Source organism: Pseudoliparis swirei, chromosome 24 (assembly GCF_029220125.1).
Source record: "Pseudoliparis swirei isolate HS2019 ecotype Mariana Trench chromosome 24, NWPU_hadal_v1, whole genome shotgun sequence".
In the NCBI taxonomy this organism is placed as follows: Eukaryota; Metazoa; Chordata; class Actinopteri; order Perciformes; family Liparidae; genus Pseudoliparis; species Pseudoliparis swirei.
The window spans coordinates 23,865,755-23,890,733 of record NC_079411.1 but is presented as its reverse complement, the minus strand read 5'-3'; the positions used below and the strand labels follow the sequence as shown (position 1 = coordinate 23,890,733).

Here is a 24,979-nt window from a genome sequence, read left to right as displayed (position 1 = left end):
TTAAGACTATACTTTCAGGGATCATGTCTATAGTTTTAGACTTGAGAAATGTGTTTCTAAACTGTTTGGTCTCGCTAACCACGATGATGAGATGCGATATTTCCACTGAGAGCAAAGTGGGCAGAGAGTAGTGATTTAGTTCACATGCTTTCTGCCATTGATGACCGCTTTACTTCCTTGTGGAGTAAAGAGGTGGGGAATATGGACAGAGTGGTTATCAGAACAAGTTAATATTATGTTTTTGCTAATTGACAGTTGCAATATATCTTAACATATTGAGATAAATTATATAAACTAGCAAATTATTTTGAGCGATTATTGTTAATGGGCCATTCACACAGCCTGCATTTGTCCTGTTAATGAGTTTCTTTGGCTTTGTGTTTCCAATATGTTGAACTTTGTTAAATGTAGTTTATAACTTTTATCTTCTCACTTTACCATTGACTTTCATTCATTTTGTATCAATACTGCTTTTCTCTTTATCCTGATTGCTCTTTGTATCACAACTGTAATGTCAGAGTTCTGCAGTGATTTGGTGCGGAAAACTGCGATTTAAATGAACCCTCAGTGATAGTATGTTTCCCATGAATCAGATTGAGTGTTCACCTGCAGTGAAGTTAAGACTATACTTTCAGGGATCATTTCTATAGTTTTTGACTTGAGAAATGTGTTTCTAAACTGTTTGGTCTCGCTAACCACGATGATGAGATGCGATATTTCCCACTGAGAGCAAAGTGGGCAGAGAGTAGTGATTTAGTTCACATGCTTTCTGCCATTGATGACCGCTCTTTACTTCCTTGTGGAGTGAAGAGGTGGGGAATATGGACAGAGTGGTTATCAGAACAAGTTAATATTATGTTTTTTGCTAATTGACAGTTGCAATATATCTTAACATATTGAGATAAATTATATAAACTAGCAAATTATTTTGAGCGATTATTGTTAATGGGCCATTCACACAGCCTGCATTTGTCCTGTTAATGAGTTTCTTTGGCTTTGTGTTTCCAATATGTTGAACTTTGTTAAATGTAGTTTATAACTTTTATCTTCTCACTTTACCATTGACTTTCATTCATTTTGTATCAATACTGCTTTTCTCTTTATCCTGATTGCTCTTTGTATCACAACTGTAATGTCAGAGTTCTGCAGTGATTTGGTGCGGAAAACTGCGATTTAAATGAACCCTCAGTGATAGTATGTTTCCCATGAATCAGATTGAGTGTTCACCTGCAGTGAAGTTAAGACTATACTTTCAGGGATCATTTCTATAGTTTTGACTTGAGAAATGTGTTTCTAAACTGTTTGGTCTCGCTAACCACGATGATGAGATGCGATATTTCCCACTGAGAGCAAAGTGGGCAGAGAGTAGTGATTTAGTTCACATGCTTTCTGCCATTGATGACCGCTCTTTACTTCCTTGTGGAGTGAAGAGGTGGGGAATATGGACAGAGTGGTTATCAGAACAAGTTAATATTATGTTTTTTGCTAATTGACAGTTGCAATATATCTTAACATATTGAGATAAATTATATAAACTAGCAAATTATTTTGAGCGATTATTGTTAATGGGCCATTCACACAGCCTGCATTTGTCCTGTTAATCAGAACAAGTTAATATTATTTTTGTTTTGTTGCTAAACTGTGATTTAAATCAACACATATGGATGTATGACAAAGCTAATCTCAAACTGATGACAACAGCTAACAGTGACCTGTCATAGCAGAACATGCACAGGTGTTACTGATAACATTAATGATGGATCTGTTCTGTTCAAGTGTCCCAGTAAACTCAGACACTGTGAAACTGAGCCAGCATGAGTAATATTCGGACCCTTACATGGAATTCAGCCATAATTATTTTTATTATCTACTCCAGTAACACTTTTTCTACAATGACGTGTACAAATGAATGCCCCCCTACGTATCCATGTTACACTCACACAGGTGTTTCCACTTGAAGACTGTAATCAGATCTCTTCTCAAGACTGTGTGCATGTTCAAGCTTTCCTTGACATCTATTGATTCAAGTTTCTTCCACTTTACTCGAGTGTGAAACAGTGGCAAAAGTCTAAATGCAGCATGTTCAGCCATCATTTGATGTCAAGATGAGGTGCTCTGTCGATCCATATCTTTTCACAACATATGTGGCTCCCTTGCAGTCTGCTGTTGTGTCCTCATGTGTTGTGGGGTTTAAGTACTATGAAAAGCGCGATAGAAATTGTATGTATTATTATTATTATTAAGATCTCCAAGTCCCCTGTCTCTATCAACTGGATAATACAAATCTCAAAGTAATGTATGTTTGTGTTGTTCATTATTCTCAGTGCCATTCATTTTCTAAACTAAATATAAAATATATTGAACCACATAATTATTCAGAATTGCCGAAAATATTATCTTTATGTAATTTTTAAAAAACATTTGTTGAATTACAAACAGGGTAGTAGTATTCAAATTCTCTTAATACACATGTGTCAAACTCATGGCCCGCGGGCCAAATGTGGCCCGCCACGTCATTTTATGTGGCCCGCGACGGCATGAAATAAATATGATGCCTTTTATTAAAGGGTACATGTAGTGCAAAACAACAACGTGCTACATCCATTCGGTGCATCAAATAAATCATATTTACCCCGCCGCTATTGTCAACAAGTCACGCATAGCCCGAGGATTTACATTTCTTTGTCAACATTCCGAGTCTGTGAACGCTTCAGGGCGCAGCCATTTTGCTAGTTATTTACTCATGTCAAAGCTAACTATGACGTTGAGTCGTTGAAAGGAATTCAGCCAATCCGGCTGCTTCTTGGGATAGATCGGTGGCCTCAAGAATTACACAATCTATCTCAGGGGTGCTCAATACGTCGATCGCAGCGACCTGCCAGTCGATCGCGGCGTAGTATTGGTAGATCGCATGACATCAAACAAATTGGTCCTCCCCCCTGTCACTTTCTCTATAGCGCCACATTACAGCAGCATGTCATTTCTGCCTCTACGTGTCGCGTTGACAGTCCTCTCTGCCCGCTGTGCGGCTGGATGAGCTCCCGACACCGGTTTGCGCGCATCGGGACGGACGGAGCAAAGAAAAAGTCACTAGCACCCGAACATGTCGGCCGAACATTGCATCAATGAAAGACATCTCCAGCGCTGGCTTATGCGCAATGTAGCTATCAAGCTCACTCTTTTGTGAAGCAGATGAGGTCTAATGACACTATATCATCGGACATAAGTTCGTGCTTTTACAACAAATGCACTCTATGTCTGTTTTCTGTGGCACACATTTCCCAACTGCACCAAACGTCCGCCGACTTGCGTGCACGGTCCGCACGGTGAAGCATCTGGACCGCGGTCCTTCGGCATCAACTTCATCAGAATCATCGCTATCATCGCTGTCACAATTCACTAAATGGGGATAGTCTGCTTTTAAAGGTTCAAACAAGTATCCAGTTGCTGAATCAGACAATCTTTCATCGTCCATATTATCAATCTCTCAGCATTTGTTTGCGGCGCCGACGTTGTTTATATTGGTATCTGGACACATCCGCTGTGGCTGGCTGTCGATCTATCAACGATCTGACGTCACACCACCCGCGACATATTCAAGCTCCAGTGCAATGTCGCATGTCGGAGTTGAGGACTTTGAACAGCCTAAACTACGTATTGTTATTGAATACTGGACCGTCAGTGCATGAATAACCTTTAGAAACACATTATCTTTTGATCTGGCTACATATTCGTTTTCACTACAGGTACCCTTTAAAAAAGGGAGGAAAAAAAATATTGTGCTTTTATTTTGAAGGTCTTTTTGCAAGAACTGTGGTCTGTTCCTCCTGCCGTTCAATAAGGAGGAGGAGAGCGAACGATGCGTTGCGAACTGCGGTCTGTTCACTCTCCTTCCTGCTGCGTTCAGCCAGAGGAGAGGCGAACCCTTGCGTTGCTTTCCTACATGTACTCGCGTGAGTTCACTCGCCGGACTATTTTCCCGTTTTCTTCACTCGCGCCAGAAGCGCCGGAGAGGGGGCGTGGCTTATCGTGGCATATAACAGCTCGTTACCACCATCCACCAAGGAAGAAATACACACTCTTTGTTCTGTTGAGGAAGTCCCACACACGTCGGACCATCAAGCCCTCGAGTCTGGGTTAATAATATATAAATTACATATTATCTGTAGCCGCACGCAGCTTCTCGTCTGGATGACGGCCGCTTCCAGACGATCGATATCCTCCGGAGGTTCTGGTATGACGTCAGTGACGTCACGCGGAGCATTTCAACAGTCTCACCTACTTTTACCGCCCGAGTTTAAAAAATCAGCCGAATGCGAATAGGTTTTTTTTCGCTGTCATTCACGCGCGCGGCCGGCGGCCATCCAGACGCGCGTGCGCGCGTGACCACATTGACTTTGTGTTAACAAACACCCCCCAGTTCCCTATTATGAATTCCTCCATCAGGTCATGTCAGTGGTCACTAAGGTTGAGTGAGTGCTGCTTCATGTTGTTCAGTATTTATAATATAGTCAGAAGAAAAGTTAATGTTGAACATGTGAATCTTTTTTAATTACCCTTGTTTAATTTATTTATAGTTTGTGTATAAAAGCTGCTCCTCAAGACTCTGACTTGTAGAGCAGCTTTATGTGTCATAGGTTCAGTGAGACATGAATTACATCTTTTGAGGCTTTTTAAAACCAGACTTTTTTATTTCATGTTTTGCATGAAAGCACTGTTTAGACATGTTTTAAAGTCTGAAGTTATTGAGTAGTAATGTATGTTGTATTACCTTGTGTCCTTAAGATTCACTTCTTGGTTCATAATTGACTGTAAAAGGGAATATTACGAAATAGTTGTGTTGTGCATACTGTGATATTCTGAACTCTCAGGTTCAAACTGCAACATCTTTTCATTAAATACATTTGAGAAGTTAAAAATGTCCCTCGATTTAGGTCGCAGCTTGTCATTCAGGGGTGATAGTGCGTCCCAAAGCCAGACCAGTAGAGAACCACAGCCCCAGACCAGTGGAGAACCACTGCCCAGACCAGTGGAGAACCGCTACCCAGACCAGTGGAGAACCACCTGTCTCAACTGTGACAAAGCTTTTAACAAAGTTAATGTAATAATGTTTGTTTGATCTTTGATAAAGTAATGTAGGTTAAAATAAGTATAATGAAATTAAATAGATTTATTTTATAATCTTAAATACATTTGCATATATAGTTATACATTCATATAAGTACACCTAAATAAACAAGAAACAAATGCAAAGACAGTTATTTAACAATATGTTCTGGAGTAGTTAGAATTATACCGTGTTAGTGACAACCGGCCCTTTGAGGGCAGCTATGAGGCGGATGTGGCCCTCGGTGAAAATGAGTTTGACACCCCTGTCCTAATACATCCATGAGAAGAACAAAACATAACATAAAAATACAGGCATAATGGAAATATATGTATAATATAAAAAAATTAAACTGCCAAAGGTTTGCCTAACATAAATGTACCAAAACATGTGCAATGAATACAATATATGGTCTATTGAGATATAGAAAGGTAGAGTTAATATGGAAATGAATGATCAAAACAGTTTTGATCGATCACGTACAATGTTTTACTTTAAGGATTGTTTTATTTTGAAAACAGGAAGTCACGCTTTGCGTACACTGCCATGTGACGTAATACGTAAATAAGTTGCTTATGCCTCTGCTGCCTACTCGGAAGGTTGTTTTGTTGTCTTCCTTCAGCCATAATTATCTCTCGCTACAGTAATATTTATGACAATGCTACAATTACAAACAAACTCTTGAAGATAAAACGGAAGTGGCCTCTTAGTGGGACACATTAGGACATGCAAGCTGACTTTGTCACGTTAGGTTAACTAGAAAGTGAGCCCCGTGTGGACAACAAACCCAGTCGTCAGTCAGCCAGCTAACGGGTTAGCAGCGCAATACTCCGAACCGTGTGCGGTTCATGCTCACTTTCTCTTCCATTTCGTCCACGTCTGTCGTCGACCTTTACCTCCTGTCACCAAGTTCAGTCTGTGGTTTCGCCAGGAGAGGATGAACTGGCTTTTCCCCCTGTCCAAAGGCTCCGGACCTCTCGCTCCTCTGAACAGCCTCCAGCAACAAAGACAGCGGCAGATCGAGTCCCTCAAAGCCGCTCATCCGAGGTAAAGTGAACCGACACCGGTCGCCTCAAACGGCACCCCGGGGCTGCTGGTTAGCTTGTTAAGCACAACGCTGTTTTTTCAAACCCACAATAGGCTCACGACACATGTCTCTTGGTCACTTTAATAACGTAAATCAGTCAAATGTGTCGGCGAGGTGACCACGCACAGCTAATGTTTACTTAGCATAGCTAGCCTCTCAGCTGAGTCAGAGGGGCACACTACCGGTTATAGCCTCGTGCTTCGTGCACGTTCTCCCCTGCGTTTTTGTAAATACGTCAACATCATACACGTGATTGTATATCAACCCACGACCACTGCGTGGACGTGCCCGCGTGTCGTCGTTGGCTAATCGCTCCTCCATAGCTGTGGCGCCCGTGTTAGCTGGCTCGCTACTGACAGCCAGCCAGTGACAGTTAGGAAGTCTATTTGTGGGGATGATGACACACGAGGTGTCGCCGGCTGGCCCTGTCCTGTGGCCATTCTAGTGTTTACCACGACAACCTGTGACTCAGTCGGTTCCAGGAGAAATTTGCTAATTCGACGTACCGATTAAAGTCTTAAACTAGCTCTTGTTTACTAACGAGCTCTGTCAACTCGCTGAAGCGGTTACTGCCAACATAACAGACTGTGCTATTAGTTTATATCTTCTCAGCCAGATACATTTATTCATGGTAATCTCTGCCCTGGTGTAAAGTATTTGTGTGACACAGTAATGGGATTACAGATGTGAAGCTCATGGGAGTGAAAAGACTAATGTGCTGTGTTGAAAGCTGCTCGTGACGTAGCAGTGCTAAAGGAGTAAATGGATGAGAAGAGGATTCCTACATTGTATAGGACTACCAGGGATTATTGAACTATAACTGTCTTTTGTAGGGGTAACTCATTTGTTGTTTGATATGTTATATAAAATATAAATTGTTTTGAAAACTAAGATTAATATCAGTAACAATATCAGAATAAGTCAATGCAATTGACAAACTCTTTGAATTGGTGAATGCAGTAAACAGTCAATCAAACACTTATGAGATACAGTAATACAAAAACGATTGAACCATTAAGAATGTGTTGGGGGCTTAAAAATTGTATTGCCTTTTTTAATAATATTATTTTCCCCCAACAAACATAAAGGCATGCATTAATCCATAAGAACACATTCATTTAAATATGTTTTATTAAGGCCTCACACATTTCTATGTCAGTGTGGAGTTGAAGAAGAGGAGGTAAATCATTGTGACACAGTGATAATGCAGCAAGACAAATACGTATCAGCTTTACAATATATTTGCCGATACACTTTTTAATCATGTTTTGCTAAGAAGTAGAGGTAATTGTTGTTTATGGGCGTTAACGGCCTTGTTTTGTTGAGAATAAGAGGTATTGTGTGATGATAGACATGATCAGGCCTCTCTTTATGAATCAATCTCTTTCCCAACCAGCAGAATGTTTATATACATTAATAGAAGACATACAATACATTTTCCTAATGTGCTGATCATGACTAGATGAAAGAGTTCTGATTACATGTTTCTGTTTCCCAAACAGCCTCGCAGAGATCCAGAAGGATGTGGAATACAGAATACCATTTACAGTCAACAACTCCACCATTAGTGTTAACATGTGAGTACTTATCTTTGCCCACTGTCAGAGTGACTGACCTCGCTTGGAAAACTAAGCAGCCATATGGCAAACTTCTCATCATTTTTTATAGTTATATATTAACTTTCAAAATATAGTTTACATTACAAACAAGTTGTTTTTCAAAAGCATCACAAAAATGATTGAACCACTAAGAATGTGTTGGGGGCTTAAAAGTTGTATTCCCTTTTTTAATAATATTATTTTCCCCCAACAAACATAAAGGCATGCATTAATCCATAAGAACGCATTTATTCGACTTTACAATCATCCATCCAGTGGCTCTAATGGTACGTACACACCAAAAGCGACGCGAACGAATCCCATGAAAAGTCAACAAACAGACGCGTGTGTGTCTGACGCTTTTGGTGTGAACGCACCTTGAAGGTGCGTTCACACCAAAAGCGCCGCGATTTTTTCGCGCGACCGAATCCCATGCAAAGTCAACGTACAGACGCGTGTGGCTGCCATAGACGCGATATTTTCCCGGGCGCCACATTTGGGGCGTTTGGGGCGACGCGTTTACGGCGGCGCAATTTTCGCCCCGAGTTGAAATATTTCAACTTTGAGGCGGTCATCTCGCAACTCGGGCCAATCGGCTCTTGAGTTCCGCTCTCGTAGCGCTGGAAGCGGAAGTCTTTCAGGCGTAACAGTGACTTCATGGGTGAAAGTGACCGAGCTGAGTGAGCCTACGGGTGATGTCATGAACCCAAACACGAGGGCGTTAGTGTGTGGGACGTCCACAACAAGTATAAAGCAGAACTAGTGGTTAGTTATTCTGGTGGATGAAGGAGATGATAACGGTCTTTACTGAGACGAGACACGGAGATAAGCCCCGCCCCTCGCGGAGCGTCTCGACCCTTATGGCGGGAACACGGTGAATGGTCGAGCGAGTAAACTCACGCGTTTTGGGCGACGCGAAAAATCGCTTCGCTTTTGGTGTGAACGCACCTTAATGCTGCCACTTTTAACCCTCCTGTTGCCTTAAAGTAACATTATGTAACAATTGTACCTTAAAATAACAGCTTGAAAAAAATGGTGCCGCTACAATGACTTTTAATATTGCGATTTGCGGCTCCGCCATTGCCATCGGGGGTCTGTGGGGAAATAACTCCGCTATGTAGGATTCTGGAGCCGCCCGCTCCGGGGCGGATGTACTTCGACCTGCTTTCTGGCAGTGATTACGCAATGTCATATAGTGCCACTCCACGCTCGCAGCTACAGTATAAGGGTAGCTTTTTTATGTAGCTTTTTGGTGTTGTCAACAATATTGTATTCGATCACATCCCTCTACATTCAAACATTTAGAAAACAACGTATATAGGCTGAAAACGCGATCGGTATTTCATCCAAACTAAATGTTGTCATTCTTTTGGTTATGTTGTAACAATTCGTCTGTACGTTGACTTTTCATGGGATTTGGTCGCACGAAAAAATAGTTTCGCTTTTGGTGTGAACGCACCTTTAGGGTCAATTTGACCCCATTCAATGTTTAACCCTCCTGTTACCTTTATATTTACTGACATATTTTACCCTTGGGGTCAATTTGACCCCAGCAATTAAAACCTCCAGAAAATTATTAGAATTAATATTGTTTCCCAAGTTTAAGTGTGAGGTACTTTATGTTTGTTTGTTGACTACCTAAATAGCCCTTTAAATATATAAAAAAGTTGATATTTCTTATATGTTTGACACAGTGAAAAACAGCCTGGGGTCAAATTGACCCGTAAGAACACCGACATTAAACATTGAATGGGGTCAAATTGACCCTAAGGTAACAGGAGGGTTAAGAACATTGGGGCTATAGTTTATAGAGACATATTGACATGACACTACCATAATACTGTATTACAATATTGATCACATACAACTTATGTATCATGTTACTGTGATTCCTGAAAGCTGGATCTCTTCTCTTTTCTCTAGACTGCTGCCTCCTCAGTTCCCCCAGGAGAAGCCGGTGGTTAGTGTCTACCCCCCTGTTGGTCATCATTTAGTCGACAGCAATAATGGCACCATGATCATTTGCCCCCTCATCACGAATGTAAGTAGTTATCTAGGCTTTCTTGATTTGGGTTGATGACATCACCCGTAGGCTCACTCAGCTCGGTCACTTTCACCGATGAAGTTACTGTTACGCCTGAAAGACTTCCGCTTCCAGCTACGAGAGCGGAACTCAAGAGCTGATTGGCCCGAGTTGCGAGATGACCGCCTCAAAGTTGAAATATTTCAACTCTGGGCGAAAATTGCGCCGTTGAAAACGTGCCGCTGTAAATGCCACACGCGTCTGTACGTTGACTTTTCATGGGATTCGGTTGCTCGAAAAAATTGTTTCGCTTTTGGTGTGAACGCACCTTCAGACAGATGGCAGTCTGATACTGAGTCAATTAGATGGCTTGGGTATCTGATAGCATTATTTCAATAAATAACAATTCAGTACATTTATGTGAAATTAAACATTCAGCGGCCCTAAAAAAGCCCAAATGGAAAGACATTTTTTTTCAAAACGGCAGCCAAATCCGACTCCTTGGATCAAATAGTCGTCTATTCGGGGGTTATACCTTTTGCATAATGCATTATGTAAATAGAAACAGAGCACACGGCCAGTATCCCTGTGGCACCCGCATCCTCAGAACATTCTACACCAGTACCATCGAGAGTGTTCTGACAGGTTGCATCACCGTCTGGTACGGGAACTGCACCGCCCTGGAGCGTAGGGCACTACAGAGGGTGGTGCGGTCGGCACAGTACATCGTTGGAGGTGAGCTCCCCTCCATCCTGGACATATACACCAAGCGGTGCGTGGCCAGGGCCAAACGGATGATGAAAGACAATAACCACCCCGGCCACAAACTGTTCACCCTTCTACCGTCAGGCAGGCGATACCGCAGTATCAAGTGTCGCACAAACAGACTGAGGGACAGCTTCTTCAGTCAGGCCATCAGGCTGCTGAACAAGGACTGAGACCCTCATTAACACTACACACCAGAACATATTCTGTGAATATCTATGGCCATGGTGTATATTTTATTACATTGTTTATATATATATATATTGTATATATATATTGTATGTATATACATATATATATATATATAGTCTCAAAAAAAGTGTATATTTTATTACATTGTTTTATATATATATATTGCCATGATGTATATTCTATTACATTGTTTTATATATATATTGTTAATACTTTCTTCTTTTTTTTTGTGTGGATATTGTATAGTTTATTCTCATTCTTATTCTTTTTTTAGTCTGCTACTGCTGTCGGGTGTTTTGCACATAAGAATTTCACGAACCGATTATACTTGTATAAAAGGGGATGTGACAATAAAAACTTGAAACTTGAAACTTGATGGTGGGATGAAAAGAAGAGCATTACTCATAGCTGTATCCACAATATTTAATTCTGACTAAAACGAAACAAGTGACTCAAGGTAAGGTAGATTCCACAGCCAAACAGTAGATATTTTCCAGATTCAGGCACATGTGAGTTCTGAAGAAAATCCATGTGCTCGCGACAAAGAGCCTGTCCCCTCTTGTTTTTTTCCATTTTCCTGGTTTTCCCTCATTTTAACTTTTTTTGCTAGTTCATGCTTAAGTGACATCATGTTATTCTCACTTTCCTTAAAAACTCTTTTCTTGTTGTGTATGTTGCAGTTTGGAATGCACTCAGATCTGGGTAAGGTCATTCAGAGTCTGCTGGACGAGTTCTGGAAGAGTCCTCCTGCCTTGATGTCCACTGGCCCTGCTGGCTTCCCATAGTGAGCTTCTCTTTACATGCATGGACACTTGTGTTGTCTCTCACTACTTTCTCATAATGCTTCATTACAACAGATAGTCCAGGTGCAATATTTTTGCCATGCTTTTTTATTATTGGGTCAATGCAGTAAGAAAGTAGCCCTAAAGGGAAGCTGATCATTGCAGTATAGATCTGGCACTGTTTCACTTCCAAAGAAACTTTTTGAAACATTCTGTCCAGTGATTACCTCGTGTCCCAAGTTCCTCACAATGAAGCTGGTAAATCAAATTATCATGGTAAATAAAACTAATAAAGTGAGCTTGTAAAAAATACATTTCCCTGCTATGTTGTCCTGTAAAAATAAATGTGTAACGCTTACGTCAAATAATCCGATTTCTTTCCCGTTCACCCAGCAATATGTACAAGCCGTCAGGCAGGATGCCTTACCCCACTCAGGCTTATCACTATGGTCCTCGCCATGTGGGCCCCAGTCACACGGCACCTCCTGGTCCGGGCCCAGCTCCAGCTCTCATGCCTCATCCAGGGGTTGATGGTGCCCACGGGCCCCCTCGAGCTCCAGCCCCATATGGCCTGATTTCTGACCTGCCACTGCCTGTTCCTACCGGAGACTACCAGGTAATAACGAATATTGTACACATTTGGATTGATTACATCCAGAATGAATGCATAGAGTACACTGTTATGAGCTGTGCATTTTCATAAAGTTAACTAAATATGTTCATAAAGCAAGCGCAGCATAAATCCCTTGAAGAATGGGACTTACTGATACCACGACTGTGCATTTCAGGCCGGACTGAATGGACACATGTACAAGATGCCCGAGATACCTGAGTCTTTTTCTGAACTCTGCGACTTGAAGTAATGTATTCCCGAATATTGTCAATTTAAACATCTTTTATATTTTCTCAGACATTGTGTCAGCATGTTATCGTGTCAGTGGAAACATTCTGTTGTACCCAATTGTGTCTTTGTGCTCTAACTTACTGCTGTACATCTACCTATCTTTACCACTTCCTAGTCTGACCCAGGTGTCGGACATGTCTGAAAACGAGGATATGTTACTGGAGTTCTTTGTGAGTTTGCCGCAACTGAAACAGGTCACCAGTGATAAAGAGGAGCTGGTCACCAATATAGTGGACATGGCTAGTAAGTTCCTCTTCTGCAGCTCGACAAAAGCTCTAGACGGCCAATCATGAAAGAGAAGTGTACGTTGAGATGAGTTTTATAAAGGTGTGTGCGTCTCTGTTTGTCATTTACAGAGAGAAACCTTCAGATGGAGCCCCAGCTCGAAGGAAAACAACAAGAAATGCTCTATAAGGTCAGATATTACATCCAGCCTCCTCTTGTGCTCTTTTTCAAACCGACCCACACTACAAACGCACACATGCGATTGTCTAGCAGCTTGTGAAGCCTGTTTTTGTCCGTTGACAGTACGAACAGCTGACTCGGATGAAGCTGGCCTTTGAAACAAGAATGCAGAGACAGCATGATCTCAGTGAGGTAAGAGGCCAGTGCTACTCAACTCGTAACTCACGATGAAAATTAATCGATTTACAATGAGGTTTTTCATTTATTTTTACATTTAATGTAAATAAGGTGCCAGAGCGCATTCAAAATAGACTATTGAAGCATGTTCATAAAAGAAACACATACGTCCTCTTCTATTAGGTGGGATTATGCTCTTCCTCTCGGTCAACCAAAAGACCCCATTGTTTTATCTTGACACCACTGAAAATGTTTTTTCTTTTTGTTTCTTACTTTTTTTCATCCCCACTAGAGTTGCAGTCTTAATACTCTACAAGCTCGGTTAAAGGTTGCAGCCCACCAGGCTGAAGAGGAGTCCGAGGAGACGGCTGAAAACTTCCTGGAGGGGCGCGCAGACATCGATGGATTCCTGTCCAGCTTCATGGAGAAGAGAACGGTGAGAGGTGGTGTCGTTTTGTAAGAAAGAATCATGATATATTGTCATTTTTTTAGTCCGATTGTGATCCGAACTTCGAGTTGCATTTTTAGAGCGACTGTGGGTCAGTGGTCCATCTTTCAATCAGGGGGTTGGCAGTTCAATCCCCGCCCTAGTCGATGTGTCCTTGAGCAAGACATGCAACCCTGAATTGCTCCCTGTAGCTGTGTCTACGGTGTATGAATGTAACAGGATTGTAAGTCACTGTGGATTTATTCCTTTTTTAAATATATTTTTTAAATGTTATTGTTTATTTTGGTTCATAGTGTTTATTCATTTACATATGTTGTCTTTAGCCATGTTGTCATGTGTTTGTCATACTGTATTGTATCTGTGCTGTTTGTGTCACTTGTGTGGACTGTGATACTGCCTCTTGTTCAGCTCATCATTGTAAATGAGAATTGGTTTTCAATTGATTTTACCTGGTTAAATAAAGGTCATATAAAGCGTCAGCAAAATGATATGTAGTGTAATGTAAGATGAAAGATGCTGAGACTGTTTGTGTTTTAATCCACAGCTTTGCCACAGCAGAAGGGCCAAAGAGGAAAAATTGCAACAGTACATCAACACATATGGACCGTTTCCTACCAGCCACTAAAACACAAGGTACTGCCATTTTTCTCTTTGCAGAGGGAAACTGGTGGTTCTCAGCTGACTGTTTCCCGACAGGCAGCCCTCGTGGTTGCATTAAAAAAAAATTATCAGTGCAAAAAAACGTTGTTGTCATCTCTTCATTCTCCTTCTTACGTTTGGTCCTTAGGTATGGTGTTTTCTCAGCCAACTTAAAGGATAAAGACATTTGATCGGACAAAAAGCACACTAAGTCAACAATGGGCACTTAGGAGAAATAAGAAGATGGTGATGGCAACGGTGGGCTAAAAAAAGAAGCCCACTGTGCTCAGATCTGAGCTAAAAGTATTGTTGAATAAGTTGCATTGTGTGAGAGCAAGACGGAGAATCTGTTGAGTCCCCACAAGTGGCCAAAAATGGGACAGGGAGTGACACGTGCCTAGCTTTTCCAACCATTTTACTAAGAATTGATCATCCCGTGGAAATATTTCTATTGCACATACTGTTTGTTCAGTTTTGATGTTCCTGATTTTATGTCACAAGGCTCAATGAGGACAATACTTGCACCTGATCAGAGTTGTTGCTAATGTGAAGTCTTCTGGAAGAAAGTACCAATTGTTTTATTTATTGTTTTTTTCATGCGTTGAGCAAGTAAATGTCACTAAAAAGTAATTGTTCAAATGCTAATGTCGGCGTCTATACTTCCGTCTCTGAGATCATTGTCAAGACCTTGCTTTCTCTTTCCAGAAAGGTTCTGGAGGACAGACAGAAGAAAATCGTTTGCTTTGCAAATAAAGTTAACATGGATTGATTGTTCTAGAATGAACCTCAGCAGTGGTTTGTAATTAAACAACTCAAATTAAAATTCTCTGACTACAAGAAGATGCAAGGATGGGGCAGTGTTGTCAGGAGTGCATAGAATTTAGACTCTGCATACGACAGTGGTTGAGTTTATGAAGTAACAACGTTAACACAACCTCGATATCATGTGTTTGCACGAACATATATAATTTGATTCAATTAGGCAGTACTCTAATTCTTATACTTTTTTTTTTACACCGCAATCGTTTTATCCACTGTACCTGAGAATTAGAGTCAGCATAATCCAAATTTCAAAACTGGTTACTTGTATTTTTTTCTTTTTTTTCTTTTTCTGGATCAAATTTGTATGGGAAGAATAAAATGTTTCTTGGAGGGTTGACCATTTTAATAAGCGGGTTATTGAAATTGTGATTATTGGGATATCCGAAAACCATATAAACGGTTTGCCTTTCACATGAATCGAGATATTGGTGCACATGTCAACATGCATATGATGATGAACACCATTATGATAACCCATGTAGGCTGGAAATTGTTGAGTTACTCCGAACAGAAGAGCCTCAGAAGATTTGGGATAATGTTGAGAAATATTAGGGTTACATGCTGCAGTAAAACATGACATTGGATACTGTATTTAAATACTGTTAATAATAGGCTATATTGTAATCAAAGACTCGGACACCTTGTATTATATGTTCTTATTTAATGTGTAATAAAGCATTTAGAATAAATATTGTTTGCTGTTTGACAATCACTATTAGCACTCTAACCTTTCTGGTTATCGTTCAACTATTGAGGAATCAAAAATCGAGATCAGATTCTTCATCTAAATCTTCTTGAAATATTACACTGTACTTCCAGACCAGTGGACAAAATAACAGGAACAACTGATCTTTAGATAAAATATCAATTAAATTCAGGAGAAATCTCATTTAATCTGTGAGAAAAGTTAAACAATGTGTTACTGTAAATGGTGGCTCAAACTCAACATCTGGAGGGGGTGAATGGTACATCTTTACATCAAGAGTATTTTTTTCTATTTGAATGAAAACATAATTGACGGACAAACATTTGGAAAAATAAAAGGAAAAAATCCTGATTTTACACTTGATGACATGTTCTCCAAATGTATTGAAACATTCAGAAATTGAAATTAAATGGCAACAAGGTCCAAACTAGACTTTTCAACACATAAATAAAATGTATTTAAAATAAAAGGTAAACATACCTAAGCAATAAATAGTAAAAAACTAAATTGCGAAGGACAGATGAACGGAGGTGCTGCTCTCTAAGTGGACCTTGTTGAATTTTAGACGAATACCCCTGCTCGACAGTGTTATTTTATGGAAAATAAAGCCAAAAGAATAGCAGCTACCAAGCCCAAACTCAACTGCTGAACTGAACTTTGCTATAACAACCTAGTGTTAATCTTTCCAAATGGATTTGCTGCTGTGTGTCGCAAGTCACATTATTTCTGCAAGCCAAAAATACACTATTTGTCCTGATTACTATATTATGTACAGCTGTGACTGGGAAGTCATACTTCTGCCAGAGACGACTAATATATCACAATGCCAACACTCCTTATTGACATCCGTCCTTTTTTGCATTCATTTATAATAATAAAAATAATAATTTAGACTTCTATAGCGCTTTTCTAGGTACACAAAGACGCTTTTTACGAATGGAAAATATAATTTTATAGTATAAATTATAGTATTTTATTCTGCATTTTCTTTTCCCAAAGTAGCTTTGAAGTCATGGAATTAGGAAATTGTCAAGGTGTTGAGTTTATACTGCTGTGAAAATACGCTGACAGCCACAATCTGTTCAGTGTTTGGCGAGAGACTTTTTTTGTCTTGGGTTTTTATTTGTTGTGGCACAATGGTGCACAGCAGGCGGCGGTAATTTACCGCACATGTCAACTACCGGAAGTAGACACCGAAGAAAAAGAAGAAGAAGAAGAAGAACTACCCGGAAGCATTGGTTACAAGTGGATTGTTGGTAAGTTTGTGCACGACTTATTTTGACTCTAGAAACTCGTTTCTTCCAGATATTCAAACTTGAAATCACTGGGAAAGTTAACCCGCAAATGTCTGTGGTCCGTGAACCGGCAACATATCCACTTCGGTGCAGTTTAGCGACAGCTAGCTAACGGTTAGCGGCTAGCTAACGTCACTGCGGTTGTTATAGCCCTAATGGAGCATTAACGTCAGCTAACGCGAGCTAAATTACAAAAATATGATCTCGAAACGAAGTGACACTCCATCGCACTGACGTAAAGTAGCTTAAGTTGGTTGGTCCATGGTCTTCATCGTTAGAAACATGTGCAATTACTTTTCTGTTTGGTTGTTGTTACAGTTCTAAGATAATCTAGAGGAGCCCTCCGTTAAAATCCCCAGCTCACATTGGAACATAGTTTTAATCGAGACTGACCTCTTACATTTCTTTTGCTCAATACTTTTGTCTAAAACTGGTGATGCCTTGATGGGCGTCTGTTGTTTTTACTGAATAATGGCGATTTTTTGTTTTTTGTTTCCTTTAACATTATTCAAACTGTTGTAAGTATAACAATGCACACATCTGTTTGTCTGCAGCAGTCACGAAACATGTCGAGACAGATGGGAGATGGCCACCGACGGTTCCTACAGTCCATGATGGCCAATGGCATCGTTGATGAACAAGGCGCGAGGACGCTCCATCAGTATTGTTGTGAAACGCACAACAGTGAGTAACTAGAACGGGCACTCGGTAGAGCGCATACCTTCGCATATCACAAGATTGGGCATTGAATTATGAACATGTTGGCATTAGTTGCATGCCAATTGGATATAAATTGACCGTGCTATGGTAAAAATAAGATTTTGACCTTTTCATGATGTTGACCTTTGACCCGATCGATCCCAAAATCTAATCAAATGGTCCCCGGATAATAACTAATCATCCCACCAAATTTCATGCGATTCGGTTTAATACTTTTTGTGTTATGCGAGGAACACGCATACAAATAAATAAATACACGGCGATCAAAACATAACCTTCCGCATTTGCAATGCGAAGGTAATTATATATATAGATTGTGATGTAATTGAGTAAAGTACATATTACAAGTCAAAGTCCTTTGTCTACTTTACATGTTCACCTTTAAAGTTCAATTAATTGTTCCCACCAAATATTGAATAAGGTCAGACATTGAAAGCTCCATAATAACAAATTAATTTGCTGCTCCCTGCCCATTTCCTCCATTGTATAGTGTTTGTTTATATTTGTTTAATGGTGTGTTATGTTATTTGTATTGTATGCACCTTTGCTGTACTTGGAAGAAGCCAAAGACCAATTTTCAGAAATAATTTAAGGAGTTAGTTGAATTGCAAATATAATACTTCTTGATATTCACAACATTTCTTCTTCTTTTTTGCAGCACAGCACGTCCCTGACAAACTGGATGATTTCATTGATGCCATCAACTCAAAGCTGCAGCCTATGTTCATGCAGATTAGAAAAGGGATGTCTGAGGACAATGGCAACCAGTTCTACGCCTTGGTAAGTGGGTTTAAGTCTTCTACTCAGACTGCATTGTCAGGCCTGTTTTCTTAATGCTGGGGATGTGAAGCCCAACTATGTCACGAATTAAATTGCTTTGTCTGCATGTTCTGCAAAGTCAAACACGCACAAACATTTAATTTAATCAAGTGCAACTATTGACCGTCTTCCAGATGGTTATACAGTATTTTACCAATTAAAATGTTTACATCTAAAAACAAGTGACAAAGTCTGTTGTTTTTAAGCTCATCCTTTTTATACCAGCAGCTGCTGTAATTTGGCTGTGGGATTGATTAGTTATAAATAGGGCTGCAACAACGAATCGATGAAATCGATTATTAAAATAGTTGTCGCGCGATTGTTATGGCACTCAATAAGTCGCGGAGTATTAAAAAAGTTGAGTTGAGTGGCGCAGGAGAAAAAAGAGCGGAGGGAGAGGACAGACAGAACGCTGCGTTGTGGAAGTCATTCACGTAGTCGGAGACATTCACGGAACTGTGTGCGCCTACGGGTGATGTTATGAACCCAAACACCAGGGCGCTAGATGTTACGACGTGTGTGGCATTTCCATAAGAAATATAATGTAGAAAAAGTGGTTACTTATTCCGTGGCGGATGGCGGAAAATATTTTTCCACGGAGAAAGGCAACAAAGATAAGCCACGCCCCCTCACCGACACGTATGACGCGTTTAACCCACAAATAGTCGGCTGAGTAAACTCAGGCGAGTAAAGCGCCGTCAGTTCTGTTTGTGACGGGTTCATCCACATGCTGACCGGTGGATCTCCAGGACCTTTCCATGACTTTAAACCGAATTTCCATGATTAAACATTTTGTGAAAACTCTATACGTGAAGTGAGAAGATGTAGTATTTAAATTACTTATTTTGCAATTGCTTTTCTAGGCCTGGAAGTAGCCATTTAAAGATTCCATGACTTTTCCAGGTTTTCCATGACCGTACAAACCCTCTTTTGAATAAAGGGTTGAAATTTTTTTATTTTTTTTATGTTTATCCGATTAATCGAAAAAATAATCGTTAGTTGCAGCCCTAGTTGTAAATATATGTTATGACCACAACAACTTTCAGCAGACTCTCAACTATCACTGCTAGACATTATCAATCCAAATGTAATGTATTCAGGGTCATATTTAATCACCAAACTCTTTGGAGCTTTTACTGGCGCAGGTTTTTTAACATCACTTTTTTTTATAAACGGATCCATTTTATGTCACTGCATCCAAGGCACTGTTGTCTTGCTTTTTCGCCTCTACCTGATGATGTTTGTCTCTATCTGATGTGTGTTGATTGTAAGGTGATATTCAGATGCAACTGAATTGAAAATTATGCTTTGTTCATTTATTTGTATTTGTTGTGAATATTTGTACATTGAAATGTCAATGTTTGTTAATTTCCAATTACATATAATATTTGTATTTTACCAATAGTAAACAGCAGCCCACTGGATGGTGCGCTGCTGCTCACTGTTGGTTCCTGTTCCAGTGGTCATTAATAGCTCTCTTAAACCACTAGGAGGCGTTGTTCATCCCTGTTTTACTTGAACACTCTCCAGGTGAACATGGCTGAGACTGACATCACCAGAATGTCGTCAGATTATGCCGATAATGAGCTGGAGCTGTTTAGGAAAACGGTGAGTTAAATTGACAGAAGGAAATACTCGTATCAACGTTTTTGTAATTGAAAAATCAGATGACAGTTTTGCTCTTGTCTTGCCCAGTTCTGCTATTTACACTGCAACTGACACAATAGATGTAATGCAAACCAGTATAACAGTCTTAAGGTGCGTTCACACCAAAAGCGAAACAATTTTTTCGCGCGACCGAATCCCATGAAAAGTCAACGTACAGACGCGTGTGGCTGCGATAGACGCAATATTTTCCCGGGCGGCGCGTTTGGGGCGACGCGATGTGGGCGACGCGTTGACAGCGGCGCAATTTTCTCCCCGAGTTGAAATATTTCAACTTTGAGGCGGTCATCTCGCAACTCGGGCCAATCAGCTCTTGAGTTCCGCTCTCGTAGCTGGAAGCGGAAGTCTTTCAGACGTAACAGTAACTTCATGGGTGAAAGTGACCGAGCTGAGTGAGCCTACGGGTGATGTCATGAACCCAAACACGAGGGCGTTAGTGTGTGGGACGTCCACAACAAGTATAAAGCAGAACAAGTGGTTAGTTATTCTGGTGGATGAAGGAGATGATAACGGTCTTTACGGAGATAAGCCCCGCCCCTCCCGGAGCGTCTCGACGCTTATGGCGAGAACACGGTGAATGGTCGAGCGAGTAAACTCACGCGTTTTGGGCGACGCGAAAAATCGCTTCGCTTTTCGTGTGAACGCACCTTTTATAATAAGATCTTACCTTTGTAGGAGTATGTCTCATAAAACTAAATGGGTACATTTTAAAAGAAAAATCTTCCACCACCCAAAATAAAACTTCACTAAAATAAGGAAGAGTAGCTGGCAGACAAAGCTTTGTGAGAGTTTGAATCTTTAGTCCAAAGGGGTCCGAACACCCAAATCAATTGGACTGTTCCTTTTATCCAGTTTCAATTGTCTGAATTTAGAATAGGGGGGAAATGAACAGATGTTTGGGCCTTGCCTTCTTCAATGTGTGAAGTGTGTTATGACTAACGTTGCTGCTCTGATTCAGATGGACCTGATTGTGGGCTCTGATAACGGCACAGCCTCTTCCACTGACATTCTGAACAGCGCCGACACCATGACCACCAGAAAACTGAAGAAGAGCGAGACGGAGCACCTCTTGAACCGACTTGTGCATGACCAATGGCTCAGCGAGGTAAAGCACAGTGATTCCCACAGGATGTCAGAATGCAATTTAGGATAAGTTCTCTCTGCTCCATTTTCTACAAACTGAAATTTATTTCTGTGTTGACAAAAAGCTATGTTTTTAACATCGATTAAGCACTTTAATAGCTTTTTTTTGTGTGCTTTGACAGACTTGTTCGTCTACATTTGTAATGTGGATTTCTTTTTTTAATCAATTAAAATCCCATCCACTACCAATTTTAGTCTACTAACCAGATGAAATCATCTCTTTGCTGTAGTATTTAAACTCTTCTTGCTCTTTGTTTGTTTATTCTGTGTGTAATTGATTTCTGTTCATTAATGTAGAAACGGGGTGAATACACTTTGTCCACCAGATGTATCATAGAGATGGATCCATACATTCGTGCAATGTATCAGGAGCAAGTCAAAGTGTGCCACATCTGTCACAATATCGCCTTACAGGTACATGTTCCCTCTGCTTCTGTGATTTATTATGAACTCTATACTCTGGGATAAATACCTGAATGAAATATTAGGTTTAGTTCTGTAATTTAGAAACTTGCAATACTACGTATAGTGCTTCAGTACTAGTAATTTCATTAAATCAGTGCCTGAAGAAAAACATTCATAATGTTTTTAAAGTAAATTATGTTTGCCAGCAATTTAATAATTGAAGCCAGTGGCATAACATGTATCTTTTTTTTCTCAATGGGCCGATAAGTCTAAAATCAAATGTTTTAATTAAATAAATAAGTGCCATTAGATAATTGTACTAACTTATGCTCTCTGGAAATAAGAATTAGAGGAATCAAAGTAATAATGGTTACAATTTAAAGAAGGAAATCACGTAGGAAGTCACAGACTTGCTCTTGAGTATCAACATAAAAATGAATGATCAATAGTTCACTTAATATTGTAATGTGTTTCTGCAGTACAGTGTCATATGTCATGGTTATCTGTCTTAGGGTCATTTCCTATAAGTTTCACTTTTCTAAAATCTCCTGTTTAATTGCATTGATGTTGGTCTCTTTGGTCACTTTTGCATTGAGTCAGTAAATGTGAGACAAACCTGATCTTAACTAAATGAGTGCACAGTAGTAATCTGATATATTTTCTTTTCCAGTGCCAACTTTGTGAGAATCCTACTTGTGGAGTAAAAATACACAACCCATGTGTTGCCAGATACTTCAAAGGAAGATCAGAGCCGCGGTGTCCAGCTTGTGATGACTTTTGGCCACATGAAATCCCTGGTATTTATTGATTAATAACACACATATTAGATCTACCATAATTACATGGATGCTTCCTATACTGTCCTTTTCTTTTCTTCTACCATTTAGCACCACGTAGTATAATAGACTTGCTTAAGACATAACAATACATAGAATAAAAATTAATATATTTATAAATGGCAAGTGACGAGAAAATAAAGTCTGCTTTCTGCTTATGTTTCATATCTTTTTCGTTCTGTCGATTACAGAAGTCCGACGACTCCAGTCGTCCGAGTCCAGAAGATGAGGACTTCAGCATCCAAAGTTTTTTTTAGTTCAAACCTTTTGTTAAAGTTGTTTTGTTTGTACCATAACTTTGTAATAAACCAAACTGTAAATATACATTTCTATGTAATTATTTTAAAAAAAGAAAGTGTTCCATTAAAATGTCTTCATTATGTTTAATTAACACCATCATCATAAACAAAACATTTCAAAGCAATTTCTTATTGTGCTATTTTCTTACACAGTAGGTCTAAATCTGAATGTTTGTTTTTGTCCTTTATTCTTTCCCTGCAGAGTAATTCTCCTTCCATATTGGTGCTTTCTATAAGACACAGCTCATTTATTCGAAATAGAATAAAGCTTCTTGAGATGTAATGTTAAAACATGTATTGTTTTTAAATCTCAACAGAACATGCAACTTTTATCATTCAAAATAACTTTTTCTGACCTGATTGTAAATATAATATTAACCAGGCTTTATTACCACAAGAACATTGACAGTTTTACTAAATCAGGAGAGAGGGATACATATCAGGCTATTGAACGTTTGCTCATAAAGTGGTTATGGTTTGGACATTAGTTTAATATTGCTGCTAAATCCTGACATGTATGTTTCACGCATTACTGAAATAATGTGTTCAAGTGGAATTTCTGAGGCAATCATATATACAGTTTCACCCAACTTAACTGTTTCGTCAATACTCGAGTATCCAGGAAAGGATTATGTCGCTAAACTGCAACAACAAAAAAGTCCTCGTGCACTACCACGCTAGAGAAGTTCCCTGTTAGGAGCCCATCAGGTTGTCTGTTCAGCTTCTAATTAATGCTGAACAACATGCTGTCATAGGTAAGTAGTCAGGGGATATATCTCTTAAAAAACATTAATTCACTTCAAATTATATTTGCCTCAGAGGAGTTCTGCTCAAGTATCTTCAGGGTAACAATTGACTTGATAGCTTTTCTAAACCACGGATAGAAAATAGCATAAATGAGTGGGTTCAAACAAGAGTTAAAAAACAACAACCAGGACACAACGGCCCAAGATGAAGCATCGTTTGAGATGTCCTGTCCTGCAAGAGAGGGGTAATAGTACGGACAGAAAGTCATCAAAAACACCATTATGACAATACCCAGAGTCCTGGCTGCTTTTCTCTCCGATTTCTTTGCAGTGACTAACTGCACCGACCCCCATAATATGAGACTGCATGGCGCGCGCCTGAGACACAGCCACCGTAAACACTCATGTACAGAATGAGGATGACCGAGCAGGGGCCAATAAACGTGAACACAAGGTCCACCGTGCCAGAGACATAGTCAATCACCACCATGCACTCCCCGTAGCAGGAGTTATGTACGTCTGGCTGCCTGAGATGGTCCTTCAAGATGAGCCCGTTGTAGAGAATCGAGCCGGCCCAGCACAGACACACAGACAGCTCAATCACGCCGCGAGTGATTTTGGTGGGGTAATGCAGAGGATAACAAATGGCGACAAAGCGATCGATTGATATGAGCACCATGTTCCCAACAGAGGCTGAGGTGAGACTGAAACCGATAATGTAAGAGAGGGCACACATGAGGTCGCCCAGCAACCAGCAGGTTTTTATGAATCGCACCGTTTCCACCGGCATCACCAGCAGCCCGACGAGGAGGTCTGAGATGGCCAAGGAGAGCAGGAGCAGATTGGTGGGCGTGTGGAGCTGCCTGAAGTGGGAGATTGAGATGATAACCAGCAGGTTCAGAGCCACAGTGAGCACAGAGATGGAGGAGAGCAGCGTGTAGAGGAGGACCGTCTGAGAGTGAGGACGCATTAGACCCCTGCAGGAGGAGTTCGGGAGGTTAGGGTAGCACAGCTCTGCTTCCTTCAGGCCATCCATCCTGCAGTGCTTAGAGGAGGCGACAACCTAAACCTGCTGAGCTCAAGCAGCTCTCTGAACAGACAAGACATAGTGCAGCTCACTTATCTCTAACGCCACTCTACCCTTCCTCATCTCCCCAGTTATCACCGTCATATGCTATTTTGTCATCTGCTATTCCTCCCATCCGCCCTTTTTTTTTTATCCCACGTGACATCCAGCAGCACATGTTTCATGCAACTGATGGAAAGCTTTTCTCTTTACTATAAGACTTTGTTAAAGTTGTGTTAAAGTCACACAAAGCCCCGGCAATAGCAGTAGCTTTGTTTTCAAAAGTCAAATTCCAAAGGAAACTCAAGCCCCTAGCTCTGGTTGTTGTAC

General features: G+C 40.3%; 3 protein-coding genes and 3 non-coding genes across 7 annotated transcripts; 5 read left to right on the top strand and 1 right to left on the bottom strand.

Annotated features, from left to right (window-relative positions):
* The first annotated feature begins 2 nt into the window (after positions 1 to 2).
* On the top strand, positions 3 to 215 carry LOC130190847 (small nucleolar RNA U3). Its single transcript, XR_008831068.1, has one exon. It is a non-coding gene; the product is annotated as a small nucleolar RNA U3 (small nucleolar RNA).
* Positions 216 to 619: 404 nt separating this feature from the next.
* Positions 620 to 835, top strand: LOC130190821 (small nucleolar RNA U3). Its single transcript, XR_008831044.1, has one exon. It is a non-coding gene; the product is annotated as a small nucleolar RNA U3 (small nucleolar RNA).
* Positions 836 to 1,240: 405 nt separating this feature from the next.
* LOC130190835 (small nucleolar RNA U3) lies at positions 1,241 to 1,455 on the top strand. The gene has a single exon (XR_008831057.1). It is a non-coding gene; the product is annotated as a small nucleolar RNA U3 (small nucleolar RNA).
* A 4,239-nt stretch (positions 1,456 to 5,694) lies between these two features.
* On the top strand, positions 5,695 to 15,643 carry vps37a (VPS37A subunit of ESCRT-I). 2 transcript variants are annotated; one of them, XM_056410051.1, is made up of 12 exons: positions 5,695 to 6,154; positions 7,697 to 7,771; positions 9,716 to 9,833; positions 11,453 to 11,556; positions 11,948 to 12,170; positions 12,343 to 12,413; positions 12,574 to 12,701; positions 12,815 to 12,873; positions 12,987 to 13,055; positions 13,333 to 13,476; positions 14,033 to 14,121; positions 14,833 to 15,643. In XM_056410051.1, exons 1-11 carry the CDS (start codon positions 6,045 to 6,047, stop codon positions 14,111 to 14,113), a joined length of 1,182 nt encoding a protein of 393 aa, XP_056266026.1. In that variant the 5' UTR covers positions 5,695 to 6,044; the 3' UTR covers positions 14,114 to 14,121; positions 14,833 to 15,643. The 2 variants fall into 2 exon arrangements, with proteins under 2 accessions (XP_056266026.1, XP_056266025.1); XM_056410050.1 differs by having other exon boundaries at positions 14,276 to 15,643.
* A 1,245-nt stretch (positions 15,644 to 16,888) lies between these two features.
* nsmce1 (NSE1 homolog, SMC5-SMC6 complex component) lies at positions 16,889 to 22,862 on the top strand. Its single transcript, XM_056409269.1, has 8 exons — positions 16,889 to 16,911; positions 17,505 to 17,634; positions 18,329 to 18,450; positions 20,020 to 20,097; positions 21,113 to 21,259; positions 21,595 to 21,711; positions 22,373 to 22,499; positions 22,730 to 22,862. The coding sequence occupies exons 2-8, from the start codon at positions 17,517 to 17,519 to the stop codon at positions 22,765 to 22,767; spliced, it is 747 nt and encodes a 248-aa protein (XP_056265244.1). The 5' UTR covers positions 16,889 to 16,911; positions 17,505 to 17,516; the 3' UTR covers positions 22,768 to 22,862.
* Positions 22,863 to 23,636: 774 nt separating this feature from the next.
* LOC130190374 (trace amine-associated receptor 13c-like) lies at positions 23,637 to 24,619 on the bottom strand. Its single transcript, XM_056409756.1, is given in 3 exon segments — positions 23,637 to 23,921; positions 23,923 to 23,986; positions 23,988 to 24,619. Coding segments are annotated over 3 exon segments (981 nt in total).
* Between the last annotated feature and the right edge of the window lie 360 nt (positions 24,620 to 24,979).